The sequence below is a fragment of the Pleurodeles waltl genome, chromosome 2_2, assembly GCF_031143425.1.
Source record: "Pleurodeles waltl isolate 20211129_DDA chromosome 2_2, aPleWal1.hap1.20221129, whole genome shotgun sequence".
Classification (NCBI taxonomy): Eukaryota; Metazoa; Chordata; class Amphibia; order Caudata; family Salamandridae; genus Pleurodeles; species Pleurodeles waltl.
The window spans coordinates 1104419291-1104440789 of NC_090439.1; the positions used below are offsets into that span (position 1 = coordinate 1104419291).

Below are 21499 nucleotides of genomic sequence, written 5' to 3' on the forward strand. Positions count from 1 at the left end.
CTCTTTGTGCCTCCTCCCAAGGGGAGGGGGTCACAATCCTAACCCTATTGGGGGAATCCTCCATCTGCAAGATGGAGGATTTCTAAAAGTTAGAGTCACCTCAGCTCAGGACACCTTAGGGGCTGTCCTGACTGGCCAGTGACTCCTCCTTGTTGCTTTCTTTGTTCCCTCCAGCCTTGCCGCCAAAAGTGGGGGCCGTGGCCGGAGGGGGCGGGCAACTCCACTAAGCTGGAGTGCCCTGCTGGGCTGTGACAAAGGGGTGAGCCTTTGAGGCTCACCGCCAGGTGTTACAGCTCCTGCCTGGGGGAGGTGTTAGCATCTCCACCCAGTGCAGGCTTTGTTACTGGCCTCAGAGTGACAAAGGCACTCTCCCCATGGGGCCAGCAACATGTCTCTAGTGTGGCAGGCTGCTGGAACTAGTCAGCCTACACAGACAGTCGGTTAAGTTTCAGGGGGCACCTCTAAGGTGCCCTCTGGGGTGTATTTTACAATAAAATGTACACTGGCATCAGTGTGCATTTATTGTGCTGAGAAGTTTGATACCAAACTTCCCAGTTTTCAGTGTAGCCATTATGGTGCTGTGGAGTTCCGTGTTTGACAAACTCCCAGACCATATACTCTTATGGCTACCCTGCACTTACAATGTCTAAGGTTTTGTTTAGACACTGTAGGGGTACCATGCTCATGCACTGGTACCCTTACCTATGGTATAGTGCACCCTGCCTTAGGGCTGTAAGACCTGCTAGAGGGGTGACTGATCTATACTTGCATAGGCAGTGAGAGGCTGGCATGGCACCCTGAGGGGAGTGCCATGTCGACTTACTCGTTTTGTTCTCACTAGCACACACAAGCTGGCAAGCAGTGTGTCTGTGCTGAGTGAGAGGTCTCCAGGGTGGCATACGACATGCTGCAGCCCTTAGAGACCTTCCTTGGCATCAGGGCCCTTGGTACTAGAAGTACCAGTTACAAGGGACTTATCTGGATGCCAGGGTCTGCCAATTGTGGATACAAAAGTACAGGTTAGGGAAAGAACACTGGTGCTGGGGCCTGGTTAGCAGGCCTCAGCACACTTTCAATTGTAAACATAGCATCAGCAAAGGCAAAAAGTCAGGGGGCAACCATGCCAAGGAGGCATTTCCTTACATCCTTCATCTCTGTTTCTTTTCACGTTTGGAAGGTTTGAGGGTGAGGTGGTTTGATGTTGAGACTTTGGTAACCACTTTATGGTCGAAATCATGTTTAAGTGGATTTTTCAGCACTGAATCCATGTGCTTCAAGGTCAATGTTGCTGATCCAGGACTATGTCGCTCAGTCACTTTGTTTAGAAAATGTTTCAGTGGTTTCCCAACTAAAAAGTTGACCTGGTCACACCATGTGTTCAGAAGAGATGCAAAGGTGCCCATGGCTGGATGACTCCAAGCCTCAAATACACAATAAAGAAATTCCCACCTGTGTGAAGAATGTAGATATCTGCTCAAACTGTCCACTCTGGCGCTGGGAATCCTCGCAGTGTGGGACAGCAGCAGGTACATTCAATGCACATGTACACTCCATGGCAGAGACACTGCTTCCTCACATAGGAGAGATATGTGTAAATCATCACTACTCAAAATCTCACAAATGGCAGTAAGCACTGAGAAGCTGGCTTTTAGCTCCAAAATGTTAATTTGCAGCAACCAATTTGAGAAGTTCCCAAAAGGCACTGATGGAGAGTTCCCTGCAACATGGCCCTCACTCACACTCTGTGGTGCTGATGGTGACCATAAGGTGCGAACTGGCTGGGTGGAAGATACATCCTACTGAGATGTTGGGTGTCTATTGGAAGATTTCTGGGACTTGAGATTGAGGGACAGCCTTCAACTTCACTCTTAGTGCATATAAGAAAGAGTCTGGCTTTTGACAGAATGGATTGAGGAGGGCTGGGAGCAGTGCTTCATTTGAGCAGATGGGGGCCACTAGCATGCTATTTGGGGATCTGCACCCCATCAGATGTTCACCAAGAGCAATAGGGATTAAAACACAAAAGGGGGAAGAAAGAGAAACACCAAAAACTCAAGGTAGAACGCAGGGATGAAAGAGTACCTGCAAGAGTGGGCAAAAGGGGTAGGAATTGTCTTATGGTGGATAACAGAGGTGGGATTATGCAGCCTTGGTATTCGGCACACCGACTTTCAGCACACTGACTTTTAATAGAGCAGGCTGTGGGCTTTTAACAAAACTTTGGGCCCAGCACTTATTGTTTTACAAAGTAAGCACTGGCTGGGAGGTGCTCTGTAAGTCCAGCTGCTCTTGGTCTAAAAGAGCTACCCAGACTTCTTAGAAACATGACCCAATTTTTAGAATGATAAACCTTTAGAACGCTAAACTATTGCAACCGATCCAGCATTAATGGACATGAGGCAGGGGTGTTTTTTAGTTAAATGTATTAATACCAATTGTTTGTAGACGTCACAATCTTGATCACAACCTTTAATATCAGACTGTGGCCAAGATATTGACCTCCCAATAAAAGTGGCAGATGATGAACTGCACCGGAGTCTGGAGCTGGAACATTTTCTCAGAGCGGGCTGCTGGCTTGTGGCATCCCTCCACTAAAATTATAAGGCTTCTGAAAAATATTGATGTTGATGCCAGTGATTTTAGCAAATCTGAGAAACCCCTTCTGCAGCAGAGTATGATTTCTTATTTATTTTTGTGCTAATACAAGGCACAGTGGTGCAACACAGCCGAAGGGCATTAAAGCACTTTACAAAAACACCCAATTACATAAGAGAAGGTCAGATCCATTTTATTATAAGAATGAGAGATTAAATGATTTGTCGAGAATCAAAGGATGTTGATTCAATGCCGGATATCAAACCTGGATCCCCAGATTCAAAGTTGGCAGCTATGGCCATTAGGCTGCATCTATGTTTCTCAACTGATGTGTGAAAGTCATACACAAGTGAGCATATTCCTTCTTGAAATGGCTTTGTAAAGTAAAAAAAAAAAAAACAGCAGCAAATATTGGAAGGTCCCGCTGGAGTCATACTTCAGCTTTCCACCGAGGCTGGTCATTTTATTTAAAATATTTCTTCCATATAGGCCAGGTCTTTTTCTCGACTCACACAAATCGGCCCGCGACCCATGAGTAGGTCATGACCCACAGTTTGGGAAACGCTGGTCCAAAAGAATGTAACACTTAATGATTATTATGTATCCGTCACAGATTCAGCTACCTGTGTAGCTGGGGAAAGTTCACGGGTTGGGTTGGAGGGGGGTTTAGGGAGGTGGATGATGGAGGGGGGGTAAAGAACAGCATGGGCCAAGCACTTCCTGCATTGGTGAGGATGGTGCTAACTTCTGCTCTCTGGTTTTGTTGTGCTTTGTATGTTTCAAAAGGGACTCAGGTGTGCCTAAACGCCTGGAAAGGCTTGCCTCTTGCACTTATGAGTCTGCGCTCACTGGCTGAGTGGAGTTCTCCTTCCTAATTGGCAGCTACACAGAGAGAGATCAGGACTTAACTCCAATGATGGAGACCATGCGGAAGAAGAGCCTGGCTTAACTCTCTGTAGCAAGGCTCTGGACTGACCAGTGCAAACTGAGACTTCATCCTCTAAACCACGCCAAAAGAGAGAGAGACTTGCTCGACCTCTCAGAACAAGGGGCCAGACACTCCACATCCAGATGGAGAAATTGGCTCGACATTCAGGGCATCAGGGGTTTGGGTCATATAATCAGATAAGGAGGTGGGCTTCCCTGAAGGTGCAAAGAAGTCACTGGAGTAAAAGAAGGTTAGATGCTGAAAGAGCTTTCTGCTCCCTAGTACTTCATGTACCTTCCTTGTATCCTAAAACCAGATCCAAATTGGAAAAGGTAGACTGGCATTTGAATACAACGTCCAAGCAACTACGTATGTTCCATTTTTGGGGAAGTCATACCACATCACTGGTAGAAACGGTACACCTGGTAACACAACCCTAGGCCGAAAAAGAACAAAAGAAAAGTTACTTATAATCCTAGTTCTTCTTCTGGAGAAACTCCACCGAAATTACAATCATTGGAATCACCACTGAAATTATAATCAATGATTTGTCTTTCACATGCAAGGTATTTCATACCATTTTTTATTTTTTTTTGCAAACCATACACATAACATACTTTTTCTTTTAGAACAGATAACTAAAAAAATCAAGCATTTTGGTAGCATATTAAAGGCTATAATGGACAAATGTTATTTATTTCCTTTTCTTTTAAAAAAGAAGTGGATTTTAACTTTAAAAAAAGTGACAAGAAAAAAACTTGTTTCACATACATTTTTTAAATAAAGCTGAGAGAAAAGAAAGGCAGAATAGCTAGGTTGGGGGTGGCCTACAAAGGTAGGAACGTCTGGCACTGCTCCTTTGAACAAGCACACACCAATGGAAGAAGTGGAAGTTTTCTAATATAATGCCAGGAGATGGACAGATTAACATGGAAAATCTGATTCTTCTACAGGAATGAGACCTTTATTCTTAGGAAACATTGTGCAGGCTGGCAAAATAACTGTATTATACCCCTTGCCCCACAAAGAGTTTGTCCTGATTGCTGGAAGGAAAGAGGACTTGGGGGCTCTGAACTTCAGCAGGTTAATGTGGTATTTGACATTTCTTTTTGGGACCATAGCCCATGTACCTGAAGATGACCCATATGAGCTGTCCCACAGATTAGGGAGGTACCCATAACCATTATCTGAATCAGAATGTCTTGGTGGAAAGCTTCACCACCTTGTGCCAACAAAGCATATATTGAACTGCAGCCAGATTTAGAACTAGCTTGCACTCCCCCAACTATCAGAGTATTGACACAACTTATCACCAAGATACTGATGAACAGGCCTTATACAGGGTGAGGCACTAAGAAGATGCAGGATGCCACATAATCCTTGTAAGAAGCAGATCCGATGAGCTGTCACCTGCAATGTTTGAAGAAGAGTGAGATCTTTGAAATGAATAGAAGGTAGTCTCTAGCTGGCAGACTACACTCTGCCATTTGAGTATCCAGCTCATTTATATATTATTTGCTTTCTCAGATTTGCAACAACCACTACCATAAAGGTGAAGACATTTCTTGGGACTGATTTAAAGTCAAACAGAATGACTTGCCTTTGGTAATGATGATTCCTGACAAGAAACCTCAGGAAAATTGATTCTCCACTATTGGAATATTAGTATGCATCCTGGAGAATTGTAGCACACATCCAATCTCCTTCATAGAGCTGGGTGCAGATTCATCTGCAATTTCTCTTTTTATCCAGTTTCAAGTCAAAACAAGGCTTGAATTCTTAACTTGGTCTCTGTTCGAATCACAGTAACAAGAATAAATTCACCTCTATTTTTGGGAAGATGGGATATGTCTCACATCTTACTTCTGAATAAAGATGTTGGCTTCTTGAGGAATGTTGTCCAGTTGAACCTGGCAAGACCTATTTGGATGAACAGATGGAGAAGATGGTGTAAACCTCAGAGAATATCTATTTTGCATAATATTCAGCAGACACCAATCTTTCTTTTATGACACTCTGCCATTTTTAGGTGTGTCCTGATGTTTCCTTTTGTTGGAATGGAGGATAGAAGAAGAAAAAGAGAGAAGTCACTATTTTCCTCCTGTGGCAGGCTTTCCTGCAGCTGCTGACCAGCTCTCTTTTTTGATGACCTTGTCTTCTGAAAATACCTTGCTGCTGCTAGTTTTGTTGTTGCTGTGGCCAATGAGGTGTTTGGACCATGTATAGAAAGCTACTAGTCAGTTTTCTCTTTGAATAGCCACTCACCATCGAAGGGCATCCCATGTGTGTGGCTTGGACATCTCTTGGCAAGCCAGTGGAGCATTTCCCAGTGTCTGAGAAGCGTGACTGCTGTCCCCAAGGTCCAAATCACAGTGTGCGGCGAATCCTCATAGCACGTCTTTTGGATGCATCAAACCTTTCATTGACCAGATTGTAAATGGCTTTTTGGCAACAAGGAAGGTTGGACATCTCTTGGCAAGTCAGTGGACCATTTCCCAGTGTCTGAGAAGCGTGACTGCTGTCCCCATGGTCCAAATCACAGTGTACGCAGAATCCTCATAACACTTCTGTTGTATGCATCAAACCTTTCATTGACTAGATTGTAAATGGCTTTTTGGCAACAAGGACGGTTGCGTTTATGGTGTGAAGGGAAAGACTATAGGAGGCAAAGACATTTTGTCTACATAGACAAGCTTCTTTGATTCTCTATCAGTAGGTGCTGTGGGAAGCATTTGTGTTTTGTTTCGAGGAAGAAGATTGGACTTCCAGACTTTCATGGAAATGTGAAAAGACAAAGTATGGGTCAACCTAAGTAGATCAATGGCAACTGGTTATCAACCTGTGGACCACAAGGTTTGAAAAGTGTTTCTTGCATGCGGCCATCACAGGATCCACAAAAGCCTCAATAAGTGGCAGCAAGGGTGCCATCACTGAAGAGGAGGGTTAGAAGATTTCCACTAAAATGGTAGGCTCCACAAAGGGCCAGGTAAATTCCAATGGTTCTCCTGCTTTTGAAACTAAAGTGATAAAAATTAAGAGAATTGCTTTGAGGGAGGGTTAGAGGGCCACCCTTCTGGGTAAGTCCAGCATCAGTGTTGTAGTATGGCAGGAAGTAATCAGCCTCTGAATCATTCTCGTGTGAGCTGCCATAATCCTTAACACGCATGGCAAGGGCATTAGCATCAGAGTTAAACAACATTTCTATCCCGGCAAGTTTCTGAGTCCTACGAGCAGCTCTGCCAAAGGCACAGCTTTAAAATTTGCTACAACTTTCACACTCACAGCTAAAACAATTTCTTCCAACTTCAAGAGCAGCACTGCAGTTGACGCCAAAGGAGGTTTAACTGAACTGGGGACAGAATCTCGGCATGCTTCAACTTCTTTTTGGGTGCCAGGCCATAGACTGTGAAAAAGAGTTGTAGGGAGACGTCGGGGTTGAAGTCATTGGCGTAGCCATGCCCACAGGATCTTACCTCCTCTTCCGGAGGAAGCCCAGAGAGTTCTCCTGAACAAGTCCAGCATATCTAGCTAGAAGGCTTCGACCTGTGCAGAGTCAGCAATGAATCCCGAAAGTCTGGTCTCATTGCTTTTAATTTGGCAATTTCATCCGATGACGAGGAAGCACATGGGTTGAGACTCCAAATGGTCATCGGAGCTCTTTTGTTGTTTGACAATTTTGTTGAGGAGGAGGAGGAAGAGTTTCCCTTTCTGTTGTGCTTTACATGGGAAGATATGTTGAGAGTATACTCTCTGACAGGGTACTTACATGGAGGAGAGTGAGAATGCTTTAGTGTATCCCTGCACGCCTTGGCCTTCTGGTACAGAGAAGCACAAGAAGTGCAGGCTACGATGTGTTCTAGCCCATGCATCACATGTATTATTTTTTTTTTTCTTTTTCTTAGTTTCTCAAACTCCCCCGGTGCCAGGTGGGTCTCCTGTAGCATTGCTATCTGCACTTTCCTTCTTTTAAGGAAGGACAGGATTCTGTGTCTTTTGGCCGGAGTGCCCATCCCCCTCACATTCCAGGTTATGAAATTGTAGTCAGCCATTTTAATCCTGTACTCTGGTGAGAACGGGCCCGGTGCACCCGGGGCACCGGCCGAAGCCCCCACACGCCCGCCCCCCTATACTGTACTGACATCACCACCCATCTTGCCGACTGAACTCGTATCTGTAAACCCCAACTCCCCATCCCCAGGGCGCCTCCGGAACTGCAGGTGGCCCAGCAAACTGTGCAACAGTGCAACTTGTTCAAAAACATAACTGTCCTATTCGCCAGCCAAATCTGCAGGCGAAAGTCAAGTCTAGGGGGGTGGCCAGGACCTGAGGGGCCACATGTTTACTCACGGTGTGCCAAGTCCCCAGGTGCTGCTACTGTTCTGGACTATCAGAGTTCGTCTGCCGTTTGAGGTGTCACTCTCGGGGCACAGGCCAAGCTCCCCGAATCTCCGGCAGAGGACATCATCGTGTCGTCAGACTCCACCTCAGAGCCATCTTGGGGGGACGTCTCTCCACCCACTCGGGCCGCCGCCTCGAGGGCTGCCTTCCTGCCCGTTTCTCTTTGCGTTTGTGTTGGCGCTAGTTGAGGGCGATCCCTGGGTCTCTTCCCCCTCGGGGCTCGGCGGGGCCTTCCCGCACTGGATTTCCCACGAGCGGATTGATCCATGTGGGACCCGTGCCTTTCGAGCCACTCCCATGCCTCCTCTGGGGATTGGAAAAATGCGGATTTCCCATCCATAATCACTCTTAGTCGTGCTGGGAATAGCAACGAGTACTGGATCCCTTCGTCTCGCAAGGCTCTTTTTACCGCTAAAAATGAAGCTCGTTTGTTTTGGACTTCTAATGTAAAGTATGGGAACAGTGTCACTTCTCCGTTTGCCACTCTGAACGGGCCCGTCTCTCTGGCTTTCTGTAGAAGGATGTCCCTGTCTCTATAGTGTAGGAGCTTAGCGATTACCGCACGGGGCGGCCTGCCAGGGGCAAGGGGCCTCGCCGGTACTCGGTGCGCTCGTTCCAGTGCGCAGAAAGGAGTCAGGCATCCAGGTGCGACCACCGTGCTGAGCCACTTCTCCAGAAATTCCACCATGTTCGACCCCTCCGGAAGGCCCACCACTCGCACATTGTTCCTTCTGTTTCTTCCCTCTGCATCTTCAGCCCGTTGTTCGAGTCTTGTCACTCTGTCAGTCAGGGAAGCAACCTCAGCCGTCGTGTCTTTCTGTCTTGGCGCGATGTCTGCCAGTGAAGCTTCTGTCGCTTTGACTCTGTCCACCAGCTTATGGTGTTCCGCCCTTAGGAGCCCCACCTCAATTGCCACTTGGTTGATGTCGTGCTGCAATGTCGACTTTGTGTCCTCTATTGCTCCCAGTATCTTGTCTAGGGTGTCTTGTACTTTGGTTTGTGACTGACTCTGTGTGTCCGCCTCTTCGCCCCCAGCAGGCGTCATGTGGTCCATGGCTCTGTACTTGTGGCGGCCCTTGGGGGGCATCAGACCGGCAGGGGGGTGTACCACGGTGGGCACGGCCAGCAGTCCGGTCTTCTTCGTGCGTTCTGCTATTGGTCTGTCCCTCCGCTTTGGTCTCCAAAGGTTTAGTTCCTGTTCGCAGATATCCCCAGATCGAGTTCCAAGCGCCCCGCCGGCTAGTTCCGGCGTCCAGCCGCGGAGACAGTGGGTTCCATGCCCGTCTACAGTTGCCGGTTGTCACCCCCTTCGATGGCGTGTCTCTTGCTCATTGCTCCTGGCGTATCCTTTTTGCAAGCAGGATCGGGCGCTCGCCTCAGCCTCCGTCCGACCGTCTCCCTGTGCAGGGCATTCGTCCGTTCCCCAGCGCTTCGTCCTTTGCTGTAGACTTGTTTAGGTTCGCGCACAGTGGCCCCATTCAGGGGTCGGTGGTGCTCCCAGGCGTTCAGCCGCTTTCTTGGTTTCTCATTTTGGGCGGACACTTTCCCCTATTTTGTTGAGTGGGCCCCTTTCAAAGCGGAGCTTCTGTGGCCCCAGCCCCCCTTCGGGAGACCTCTTAATTGGCCCCCACAGGAGCCGGGGTGCCGCAGGTTCAATATTGCTCTCCAAAGTTCTGATCGGGCCCAGTGCGCCCGCTCCAATCGGGGCTGGAGGCCTATGATCGTGTCTGTTTCCCTGCCTCCAGGTAGGCATTGTTCTTTGGGGTGGGGCCCCTCTGTGGCCTCCCGCCCTTGCCAGGCATCTCGGGGGTCCTCACCCCGGCTGTTGGGCCCAGGCGCGGCCGCCGCCACACACGGGCCGCCCAATCCGATCCCAGGGCGGCTCGCCGCTTCACGCTAGGCCGCGGTCTCCCAAAGGGGGATGGGCCGCAAACCTCTTCCTGCGTCGGGCGGCCCACCTCTGTCCCTCGCTCACCTCTGTCCCGCGGTGAAGGATCGATCGCGCCGGCAACCCGTCGGCAGTCCGCTGCTCGTGCTCCGGTGAGAAATAGCCCGGGCTGGCGCGTTTAATAGGATTTTTGGCGCCGGCCCCTCCGGAGCCCGAGAATTAGACGTGCGCCATGCTCGGCACTTTGGCCACGCCCCCCTCCCATGCATCACATGTAAATGTCATGTAAACCCAACAATAACATCTTCTTGCAGCATCCATGACATGGTTGAAAACCTGATCTCTTTGGAGGAGATATTTGACTTAGTCCTTGTTGAAATGTTACAAAGTTTTCTCGATGAAGCTGCGTCAATAAGGTGTGGAAAGCAAGAAACTGACACCAGTACGCCAGTTGGCATCTAATACACTCCGCTGGCATCTAATATTCTCCTGTGTCATCACAATCAGCAGTAAGATCACAGCAGATGTAACAATGTATCACTGGACGACGCAAGAGAGATGTTTCTAGGGAAATGTTTTCCAGACCTGTTTGAAACAAGGAAAGATAATTGACAAGGTATGGAATCTGCTGAAAAATGCATCCAAAATAAATAGCTATGAGCCTTACAAAAAACAAAAAGAACAACTATGAAATGGTTTAAAAATGCCAAAGAAAGCATGACATACTCCGGACACCTTGTTTATGAGAGCACAAGACAAAGAACTAATGTCACTGCAATTGGTGGTGATTTTATAAACCAATTTTATCAATTTTGGTTTGCATCTCACATGCCACAGTTGGTATCCCAAAACGGACAGCAGCTGTGCTGCTTGGTAATGAAGAATTGCTGAAAAATCTTCCTAGATGCCATTGAACTAGGAAAGGTTCAATATGAGAAGCCTGCTGCTAGAAGTAACCATTAGAAAGGGATTTCACCCCAGTATCAAGGCATGATTAGAAGATACAGGCATGAATATTTTCACTACTAAACCACCTACCAAACCAATCGCTTTGGCTCTAATTTACATATAAACGTGTGAGCTGTGTGGCACAAAACAGTACTGGAAAGAATCAAAGTGTAGCCAGGATCCATGTGTGACATTCCCCACAGAGATGAAACATGTACCACACTATACAGTGACTGGACTCTACATTCTGTGTAACAGTGGGTCTGCTTACCTGAAAGAAATGGCGTAAGAGTTGGTCTCACTCCGTTTACGAACAAGAAAGGCCCCATCGCGAGGTACTCTCATCAGCATATGCTCCGCCTGCAGTCGTGTCATGTTGGCGTGGTACCATCTGCAACCAGAAAGGAAACGAGACATTTAAGATGCTTACATCAGTTCTACAAGTAAAGATTCAGTGAAATTGGCAGACAAAGTTGAGCACATGAATTTTATAATATACTGAATAATAGCAATTAATTTCTACATCTCAGTAGAAAACCGCCTTTGACTGAATTGGTATTCTGAATTAATGTTTGTGATTTGAGTTTTCAAATGGTAAAAGATAAGTAACAAGTGCTGAGCGTGCTGTGAATGGAGGTTTGTGAATGAATCACAGATGGTAATCTTCTCTGTTGCTGATGTGGGGTCTCTGTAGAAGAAATAGTGCCCCTGATGTTCCCTAGTGGTAATGGCTTCAATATGGCTGGCCTTTGTTGTGTGATTACAGTTCCTCTCCCCACCTGTCTCCCCCCCCACCACGGGTTAATGTGGGTTGAAAATTGTGTGGTGGTGGTGTAGTCATCTAAAGAAGCAGTGAATTCAATGCTCTTGAGCAGCAAATAATAGTTATTACCTTAAATAGTGTTTAATCAATGTGTGATCACTCATGTAAAATGAACTCGTCATTGCCAGGGATAGGATCTGGTTTACAAAAGCATGGACAGCCGGTGATTAAGGACTGGTATTTCTACGTGTTGACCACAGTAATGTAGTGCTCTAACCAGCCAACTTTACTTACGAGATTCACAAGTCTGTGCAATATATCAATGCAAAGTAATGAGCATTCAATCAGAAAGCTTTTACTCAAGGGATGGGTCTGGCGTTCCACTGCCTATCATGATTTCTTTGAACATGGCCTATTCACATGGTAGAAAAAGTAGGATAATCCCTCTCCCATGTTCCACAATTCACTGATGTGCTTGTCCACCCTCTGTAAGTAGTAATAACATATTTATTTTCTTATACAGTCTGAAAACTGATACTAGTCCTGACAATATCCTCCTTTTCTGTTTCTGAGTGCCTTTCTTAATCAGTCATGCAAAGTGTGAAAACAGACCAAGAAGAGAAACTGATGAGACTGAGAGGAAATGTTTTTTCATCCACTGGGAGGCGATACGTTTCTATTCACAGTGATGTCTGGATTCTGCTCTTTCTCAACTGAAATCACTCTGTACTGGATGGATATTCAACCCTTATCAATGTCCACAAACAATACATGGACATATATGGAGTAGTCCTGACTTACTTTATATTATATTTGACTAACTGATGTAAGCAGACCGAAGTTGGCAAATCATTACCCAGTACTGTTCACTAGATTCAAAGAGTTTATCAAGGTTTCAATCCAGGTCCAACCCTCTCTAACCTTCACCTAGAGCCCCTCATAGTACTCTTCAAGATTTCTGGGATCTTACACTACCAGCACACTGATGACACACAGCTTTATCTCAAGAGCTGTTCTACTAAAGATATTACACACCTTGACCAAATCCTCTAGATTGTTCACAACTGGATGATAACCTACAACTTGAAAAGTATATATTTTTTTACCTGTATGTGTAGTTTTGCAGCTTGAAGAATTTTCTGGATTCACATTTGTTGCATTATTCTGCCATCCAGTGGTTGGGTCTGTAATTCTCCACTATTTTGGAGTCCTATTTGGTTTATTTTATTTTTGTGTGCATTGACGCACCCCAAATTGGTGTATCCTGTGATGTTGCACTCCTTCCTCTGGAAGCTCTCACCCTTTGATCGCCAGTTTCAGATTCTTTTTTTTCTTCCCCATCTTCCTGGAGGAGGTGGGTGAGAAGCTTGCGAATCCCGTAAATTCTTCAAACTGCAAAGCTATACGTTTTGCAGCGTGAATCTTTTCTGGATTAACATGCTGTGCATAGATTTTGTAGCCATTTAAAAGTTTTATGGTGGTTGGGTTGAAGATAGGCTTTGATTTGTAAACAGATGTTGGAAGACCTTTTGACCTACTTGGGCTTCCTTGTTTATCTGAATGTCTATACAGTACTGTTTTGTGAACATGTGTACGGATGACCATGTAGCTGCCATTCATATGTCCTTTAACAGTATTTGCTAGAAAGGCAATGGTTGCTCCTTTCTTCTTTGCTGAATGTGCTCTTTGTGAGGAGATTAATTTCTCTCTTGCATTTGTGTGGAACATTTGAATAGTTTGTGCGATCCATTTTGCAGTTGTGCCCTTAGTTACTGATTTTCCCAGACAGTTATTTGCGAATAAAACAAACAGCTGATTTGTTCTCTGTGTTAGTCTTTGTTTTTTCATCATAATACATTATGGCGCATCTTGGGTCCAGCGTGTGCAACGCTCTCTCTGCGTCTGTCTTTGGTTTTTGGAGAAAAAAACTGGAATTCATATCATCTGATTGATGTGGAAGTGTGAAACACCCTTGGGTAGGAACTGAGGGTCAGTCCTCATGACAATCCTATTTTTGTTAACTTGAAAGTATGTTTCTTGAAACGTGAGTGCCTGTAATTCACTCACCCTATACAGAGGTTATGGCTCCCAGAAATGCTATCTTAAAGGTGAGCATCCGTAATGTGGCCTTGTGTAACAGTTCAAACGATGCCTTCATTAATTGCGTAAGTACCACATTTAAATTCCATGCAGGTGTTGGTAACTTTCTTGGTGGTGAAATCCTTTTTGCTCCTCCCATAACTCTATTACTCGGGCTGTGAAGAAACGTCTTTCCATGTGACCCCTTGTGATTGCCATGATTGCTGCCAAGAGTACCTTTAACAGTGTGTATTATAACTTGCAGTCAATGAGGTTGGTTAGATATTTCAATAATGTTGCCTCATTGGTAGTCTTTCTTAATAACTCATTTTTAAGACACCAGAGCAAGAAGCTTTTCCATTTTGCTACATAACATTTTCTTGTTGTTGGCTTTCTCGCTTCTCTTAGAACAGCCGCTGTGTTTTCTGTTAGCTTTAAATGACTGAATTCTAAGTCTTTAGGAGCCAAGCCAGGCTCCATGACTCTGGTGCTGGGTGTAGGATCCTCCCGTCTTCCATTGACAGTAGATCTAATTTTTGAATGTTTCCATGTGCTATTCCTATTAGTTCTGAGAACCATGTTTGCCTCATCCACTGTGGGGCAATTAGTATGAGTGCCATCTTGCTTCTCTTGCATTTGCTGATCATTCTGTGTAACAATGGTATTGCAGGAAAAGCTTAAGCAAATGTCCCTAACCAGTTTATCAACAGAGCATTCCCCAGGGATTGGTGGTATGGCTGCTGGATGCAAAGGTTTGGCATCTTGCATTCACTGGTGGTGCAAAAGGATCTCCTGTTGCAGTTCCCCTCTTCTAAAAGATCAGTTCCAGTACTTTGCGATTTAGTTCCCTTTCGAGTGAGCATGCTGCTTGTCTCCTCTATGGGCCTGCTTCAGTATTGTTTTTCCCTGGAAGGTGTACTGCTACTATTTCTATCTTCCTCTGTATGGCCCATTTCCAGAGTTCTTGGGATAGTCTTGATAACACAAAGGATTGTGTTTCTCTCTGTTTTTCTCTCTATTTGCTGATGTAAAATATTGTAGTTGTGCTGTCTGTTTGGGATCAATATTGTTCTGCCTAAGAGCGGATTCTGAAAGGCTTTTAAGTCTAAGACCACTGCTTTCAGTACCAGGATATTGATGTGTACTGCATCTTGTTCTTTCCAGACTCTTCTCACTTTGAACAAGCCCATGTGAGCTCCCCGATCTATAAGTGAGGCATCTGTTGCGACTGTTACTGTTGGAGTTGGTTGTGGAAAATTTCTTCCTTGAGTTATATGTGATCTGTTGCATCACGCCATTTCCTCTTGTACTTTTTGCCTGACAATCACTAGATCTTCCCAACTGCATATTGCTTGTGACCATTCGCTTGGAACCCATTTCTGAATTACTCTTGTGTGTAGTCCTGCATATGGAATCAGAGGCATGCATGATGCCATCTTCCCTAGTAACTTCCCCATTGTTCTCACTGTCAGAGTTTTCCCCTTCTGGTATTAGGCTGTTTCCATCAGTAATGACTGAACTCTCTTTTCGCTGGGGTACACCTTCCCTTGGAATGAGTCGATTCTTGCTCCAAGAAACATTTTCTCCTGACTTGATTTGGTGCTGACTTCTCTAGGTTTATTGAGAATCCCAAAGTGAACAAACTTTTCATGACTTGGCGAATGTTTTCCGTGCACTTGTGTGAGTTGGCTCTTATCAGCCTGTTGTCTAGCTAAGGACATATATGTATGCCTTGTCTCCTTAGGTGAGCAGCTACTGCTGCTACGCACTTTGTAAATACTCTTGGGGCAGATTTTATCCCAAAGGCTAGTACTGTGAACTGGTAGTGAATTTTGTTCACTACAAACCTGAGGTATATTTTGTTTTGCATTCCTTGGTATATGCAAATATCCATCCTTTAGGTCTATTGTAGCCATGTAATTTCCTATTTACAATTGCGGAATAACTTCCTGTAAAGTTATCATCTTTAATCTTTGTGTCTTTGTGAATGTGTTTATAAACCTTAGGTCTAAAATTGGCTGTAGTGATCCATCTACTTTTGGTATCAGAAAATATGCTGGGTAATTTCCCTTGTTGATCTCCTTCCTTGGTACTCTTTCTATTGCTCTTTTTTCCAGCAATTTTTCTACCTCCTTGAATAGGCAAGATGTTTCTTCCTTTGAATGGACTTTCTTTTTGGGTCCTCTCTTAGGAGGTATCTTTCCCAACTCTATTGAATATCCATACTGAACGATGTTTAGGATCCATTAGTCTGCTGTTATCTTCCTCCACTCCTGGAGGACATTTTTTATTCTGCCTCCCACAGGTGTTGTGTGCTTGAGGCTGTGGTGTTCTGTGTCGCCTTTCACTTATGTTGTTTGTGAAAGGTCTTGTCTTTCCAGGAAGTCACTTGTTGTTATGGGTTGTACCCAGTGAGGCTGTCCCTTCCCCCTTGTTCTTCCTCAGAAGGACTGTCGTCCTTGCTGTAGGTACCGCCAACTTTGTTGGTAAGCTGGTGTCTTGCTGCTCCCCTGGAATGATTGTTGCAAAGTTCGTGCTTGGAACTGTCCTCTTCCTGTGGCCCGGTGTAATGTCACTTCACTTCACTTCTTCGCATTCCTCCTCTAAATTACAAAGCCCCCGTGGACTTTGCTGTCTCATTGTCATTCTTGAGCTGGTTTAAGTTTTACAACTGTTCCCCATTGAAAGGGGTATTTAGAATATTCGTCGGAACCTACAGCTTTAAGCTCGAAATTCGCAGCCGTTAGTGGCAGTTTAGGGTAACCCCCATCATCATTTGGCAGCGTGAGGTGTGTGGCGCATCCAATGGCGACTTCAGGCAAGTGTTGGTGATGTTTTTGCTCTTGTCTGCCAAGTGTGCACCTCATTTTTTATACTGCTCTGGCACATGTTTCATAAGATCAGTCATCTCCCAGTGTTGGTACGTGTGTCTGTTTAGGAGAGCATTTGAGTCTGCCATGCACCATTGGTTTGCTGCACTTCGTTTGACTTTTCCACCCATAAGTTCCATCCTGTTACTCTCCTTTTCATGAGGTGGTCTCAGTGCTGAGGGTATGTTGGCCCTCTTCCGCGCTGCCGAGGTGATGATCGAATCAGACTGTACTGTACCCTTGATGTATGTTGGATCCTTCGAAGAATGCCTGTATTTCTTCTGTGCCCTGGGAGTCAAGGATCTACAAGCAACAGCTTCCTTGAAAGCCTCCCTTCCTTGCTCAAGGACACAAGGGAGCATGGGTAGAATTGGTTCCTGGCTCCTAATGGTAACACGGTTTGCAATAGGAAGCAGGACTGTGGTTTTTCTTCCTCCAGCTGAACACCATATTTATCTGCAGCCTTCTTTATACTTGTTTGTACATGCCTTTGTCATCTGGAGGTGAAGAACTTGACAGATCTTCACCTCCAGATGACAAAGGTGTCTACCCCTTCAGGTGTCTACCCATTCCTCTGGTGAGTCTGACTACAAGTCTTTCCACTGGGATTCAGTGTATTCAGATTCACCTGAGCCTTGGTACAAACCTTCAAGCTGTTCATCCTCTCCCTCGTAGAAGAGTTCTTCTTCCTCCTGAGGTTCTGCTGTCAGGGGAGGTTCGACATCCTCTACAACCTTGTTGTCAAGTTCTTTTGGAGTTGAAGTCCTTGGCTGAATCCTAAAACCCTTTAAGGAATCTGCAAAATCCTTCTTCTTTTGAATTAGAGCAGCCATTTCGGCTTCGAGACGCCTTTTCTTCGTTTTTATCTCAGCCAACTTCTTTTCGGCGTCAAAGGTCATCATAGACTTCCTCTTCGACGGCGAAGAGTCCTTCGACGACATATCAGTCGTTGAACCTCGCGAAACTCCTTTTTCAATGTCAAAGCGTCTTTCCCTCATCTGTCCTTTGACGATTTGGGTCTTTCTGGAAATTTTCCTCCTGCAGGGTCCCTTTCGAGAGATCCAAGGGGATTTTTCTCTCTGGGTCTACCTTCGGTCGGCGAGTGCTTCGATGACGAGGCTCCCTTCGACACCCTTGAGTCTGATTTTCGGGACTTGGGCCCTTTCTTTGGTGTCTCTCTTACCTCTAATTTCCTTTTGGTTGCCTGAGATTTGAAGTCGATGATTGTCAGTCGGCGTTTGATGTTTCTCTTCAGCCCCTCCGGTGACATTCTCCTCCTTGTCGCTAGTTAGATCCATGTCTCTCAGGAACGGTGTTGTTCGTTGCCCCCGCATGGTGTGATGCACTCACCTCTGCCTCTCGCTGAAGCTTAGCGTTTTCGACGTAAACACGGAACAAGCGTTGCAGTCGCTGATTCAATGTTGCATGGGTAGACAGAGGTTGCAGACCGGGTCTTGATCCTTGCTCTTTGGTGGCAATTCTTGCAGAATGGTAGCGGAGTCTTCTCCATCCTGTCCGGGCATTTCTCAAAAAGCTGTAGAGGAAAAAGCGGCTCCTTCTCTCTTGTCATCTCCTCCGGTACCTCTAAGTCGGTGTCCTTCTCCAAATTCAATGAAAAACTTCAGTGAGCCTCTCACGAACTTCATAACTTTCCTTGTGTTGGAGAGCCTTCAGTTACGCACTCAGACCCAACGGCGGGAAAAAAAGAATCTGAAGATGGCGAGCAAAGGGTGGGAACTTCTGGAAGGAGTACAACGTCACAGGATACGCCAAATGGAGGTATGTTGACGCACAAAAACGTAGGATTACAAAATAATGGATAATTCCGGTCTCAACCACTAGATGGCAGAATAATGCACAGTATGTGAATCCAGAAAAGATTCAAGCTGCTAAACTCAATGTGTTAAAAATTGAGTTTCTCAGAATTCCCAACATACCAGTGCTATCTTAGATCAATTGCTGTAACAGTCTCAATTGTAACCAGGTGATCAATGACTCGGATCCCTCAATTTCAATCTTGACAAAACCACAAACCTCTAAGTGCACATTAATGTTATGGTTCAGTGTCAATTTTACCAATTTGGGTCACTACAACAGATCAGACAGTCATCCCAAAACAAGACTTCAAGACCATTGTTTGATCCCTTATTCTGGAAGCCTGGATTAAGGCAACATCGTCTTAGCTAGCCTCTCGAAAGTGTTTCTTACAACACTGAGTGTTACCTGAGGCAGCTCTCGGTCACTGAATGCAAAAGATTTGACTGCATTGCTGTTATTTCATAAATGCTCTACGTCTTCCCAATAAAGCTGGATCACTCTACAAGACAGTCCTTATCACTCAAAAGTCTAACTTATTCACACTCCTCTCAAACCAAACAAGAAGCCTAAAATATCAAGAGGACTATAGTCTATATCAGATCTGACTAGCTTCGCTTTGATCCGCCAATATTTTTTTTTTTTTAAAAAGAGAGATTGCAAGCATCAGTCTCACTCAGGCAGTGCAATCTAACTTGGAATTCTCTTCTCTATTATTCACACACCACTACTCTTGTTACATTAAAAAAAGGATCATAAAATTTTATATTTTCGATTTTTTAAACTGGTGGGATCAGGCTGCTCTTGTTAACACAGCCTTCCTCTTATGACTCTCTACGCTGGTTGTACCGCCTTATTTATTACCTCTGACCTCATCGTAAATCTCCTTGTCATCCATTTTACCATCTAATCTTGATCTCTTCCATGACCTTTCATGTTCTCTACAAAACATTCATCAGATTCCTTTATCACTAATTCCCATATTTGAATTTAAATCCTTCTCTTGGATTAATTTTTGATGTACTTGCTCCCATTCTCTCTTACAACTTCCACTTGAAAATGTACACCCTCTTGAGGGGTAAGTATAGCCTAGGGTCTGTCTCAGTTAGATTTTGGTGGGTGGCCCGCCATCTGCCCGGGTAGAAGAGGTCATTGCCTCCGCCACCAACATAGACAACCCACTGCCATACTTAGAGATCACTGATGGTCTGGCAGAACTTCCTGTGCTTACAATGGTGCTGCCACAACCATGTGTCCTCTGAAGGCACCAAAAGTGTACTGAGCATCTGCTGAGTTTTTTGCAACAGCAAAAAACTTACAAGGCAGGAGTTTTTTTTTTTTAAAGCAACATACGAATGACCCTGATACTATGGGAGTTTTCTACCAAAGTAATTTCCCTTTCAAGCTTTTTACCTGCTTAGGACTGCCACGTTTTCCCTGAAGGTACCAATCAGAAAAATGTACTTCAGATCATCCGTTCTAAACAGAGCTGTCAGTGCAAAGTTTACGGCAAGGAAAACAAGAGACTGCTTGACTCTAAATAGGGTTGGCGGACAGGGTACTCTGGTGCATTGTGAAGAAGTACCTTGCGCGACAAAACCCTAAATGAGGCCCTTAGTATTGACTAATGACCGCGTGTGTGTGCGTGTGTATTTATTTACATACTGCTGCCTTATTGATGTAAATTGTAACTGTCCTTCAGTTGTAGAGCACTCTAAGCACTCTAGAGCAGTGGTTCTTAACCTGTGGTCCGGTGACCCCTGGAGGTACGCGAGGCCTCTTCAAGGGGCCCGCAGATGTTTTACAAAATTAGATAATATTACAATTAACAAATTAAAATTGTTAAAGTATTTATTAATAAAGAAGCAAATTTGAAACTTCAAAAACTTTTCCAAATTTGAGCTTCAAATAATAGAACTTGCTTACTTTGGGGGTCCCCCGTCTCCAATAATAAGTCAGTGGGGTCCACAGATTCTAGTAATGATTCAGTGGGGGTCCACAGCAGTAAAAATGTTAAAAAATGCTGCTCTAGAGCATATACTATCAAGCTAGCAGCACTGACTTGATTAGCTGGAGGGTCTTTCTCGGGGATTTCAAGTCACTGCTTTTGTCAGGCTAGTTTAAAAAATAATGTCCCTTAGATAGGGACGAATTCAGACAAACTTGACCACAAGAGATCTGAAAACAAAAATAGAACCTCATTCAGGGCTTCGTTTTGGGATAGAGCTGAATCCTCTGACAGCTTCACCGTGCTGTGCTTGCTCAGAGTGATTACAGAGGTGGAAAGGCTGCTACAATATTGACAAAAAAAACACTTTAGCCCAGCTCCTGTGCCACTTGTAAGGATTTTTTTCATATACTGCTTGATATTTCAGGTTCTGAGGTTCCAAGAGCAGTAAATCACAGTATGTATGTAGGACCTTTGCTAAAATGCTTGAGGGCACAACAATTGAATGAATAAATGAGGAAGAAGAAAGTGAGAATAAAAGACTGAGTACAGATCCAAGAGAAAAAAACAGGGCAGATAGGCAGAGCAGGTAATGTCTATGAAGCAAACAAGAGACATAATACGTATACAATTATACAATTCTACTACAAAATCATGGCTAGACAATTCCTCAACAACAGATCGTAGATCACAGATGGTTCAGGTCTCCAGATGAAATACCACCCCCATCAGATGGGTTCGGAGGTCAGAATCGCAGCTGCATGTATCAGGGGCTGTGCCTCTCAGGGGCTGCGGCTCTACTACAAAGGGACCCCCTTCTCATGCATTAATTGAAGAAATGCCAAAGGTAAGGGCTGGCACAGGAGTGTCAACTCTAAGCTTCTAGTCCACTTGCTGACAAGGCATTCATGATCATAGCAGACCACACAGGTGCCAAGCTGGCAAAAACGTAATGAGAGCTATCTCCACTTATGATGTGTCAAAAGCTTTCAATGGTCACCTATTAAAAATTAAGCTGACGCACCTGATGAATTGCTTTAAGGCTGCTGAGATTTCTATCCCATTCCACAATGCAGCACATGAGGCGCACACGATCTTCAGACCCTTCCCAACAGAGATGACAAAGCTGGTGGAGCTCAGCATGCACTATCACTTGCCAGTGAATGCTAAGTAAGGCTTGGTAAGAATCAGGGGAGTCCTCGCCAATCACCACCTTCTGGTTAAGACAGCAATCGCAAGATCCAAGATTCTACCTATCTCAAGGCTC

General features: G+C 45.1%; 1 protein-coding gene across 3 annotated transcripts in view; it reads right to left on the reverse strand.

The window, feature by feature from the left end:
* The window catches only part of LOC138282889 (1-phosphatidylinositol 4,5-bisphosphate phosphodiesterase gamma-1-like), a 576794-nt gene that overhangs the window by 164928 nt on the left and 390367 nt on the right, over nucleotides 1-21499 (reverse strand). For all 3 annotated transcript variants that reach the window (XM_069220895.1, XM_069220894.1, XM_069220896.1), the window contains one exon: nucleotides 11029-11148. In XM_069220895.1, the coding sequence (XP_069076996.1) occupies nucleotides 11029-11148 (120 nt within the window). The remainder of the gene's footprint in view (nucleotides 1-11028; nucleotides 11149-21499) is intronic.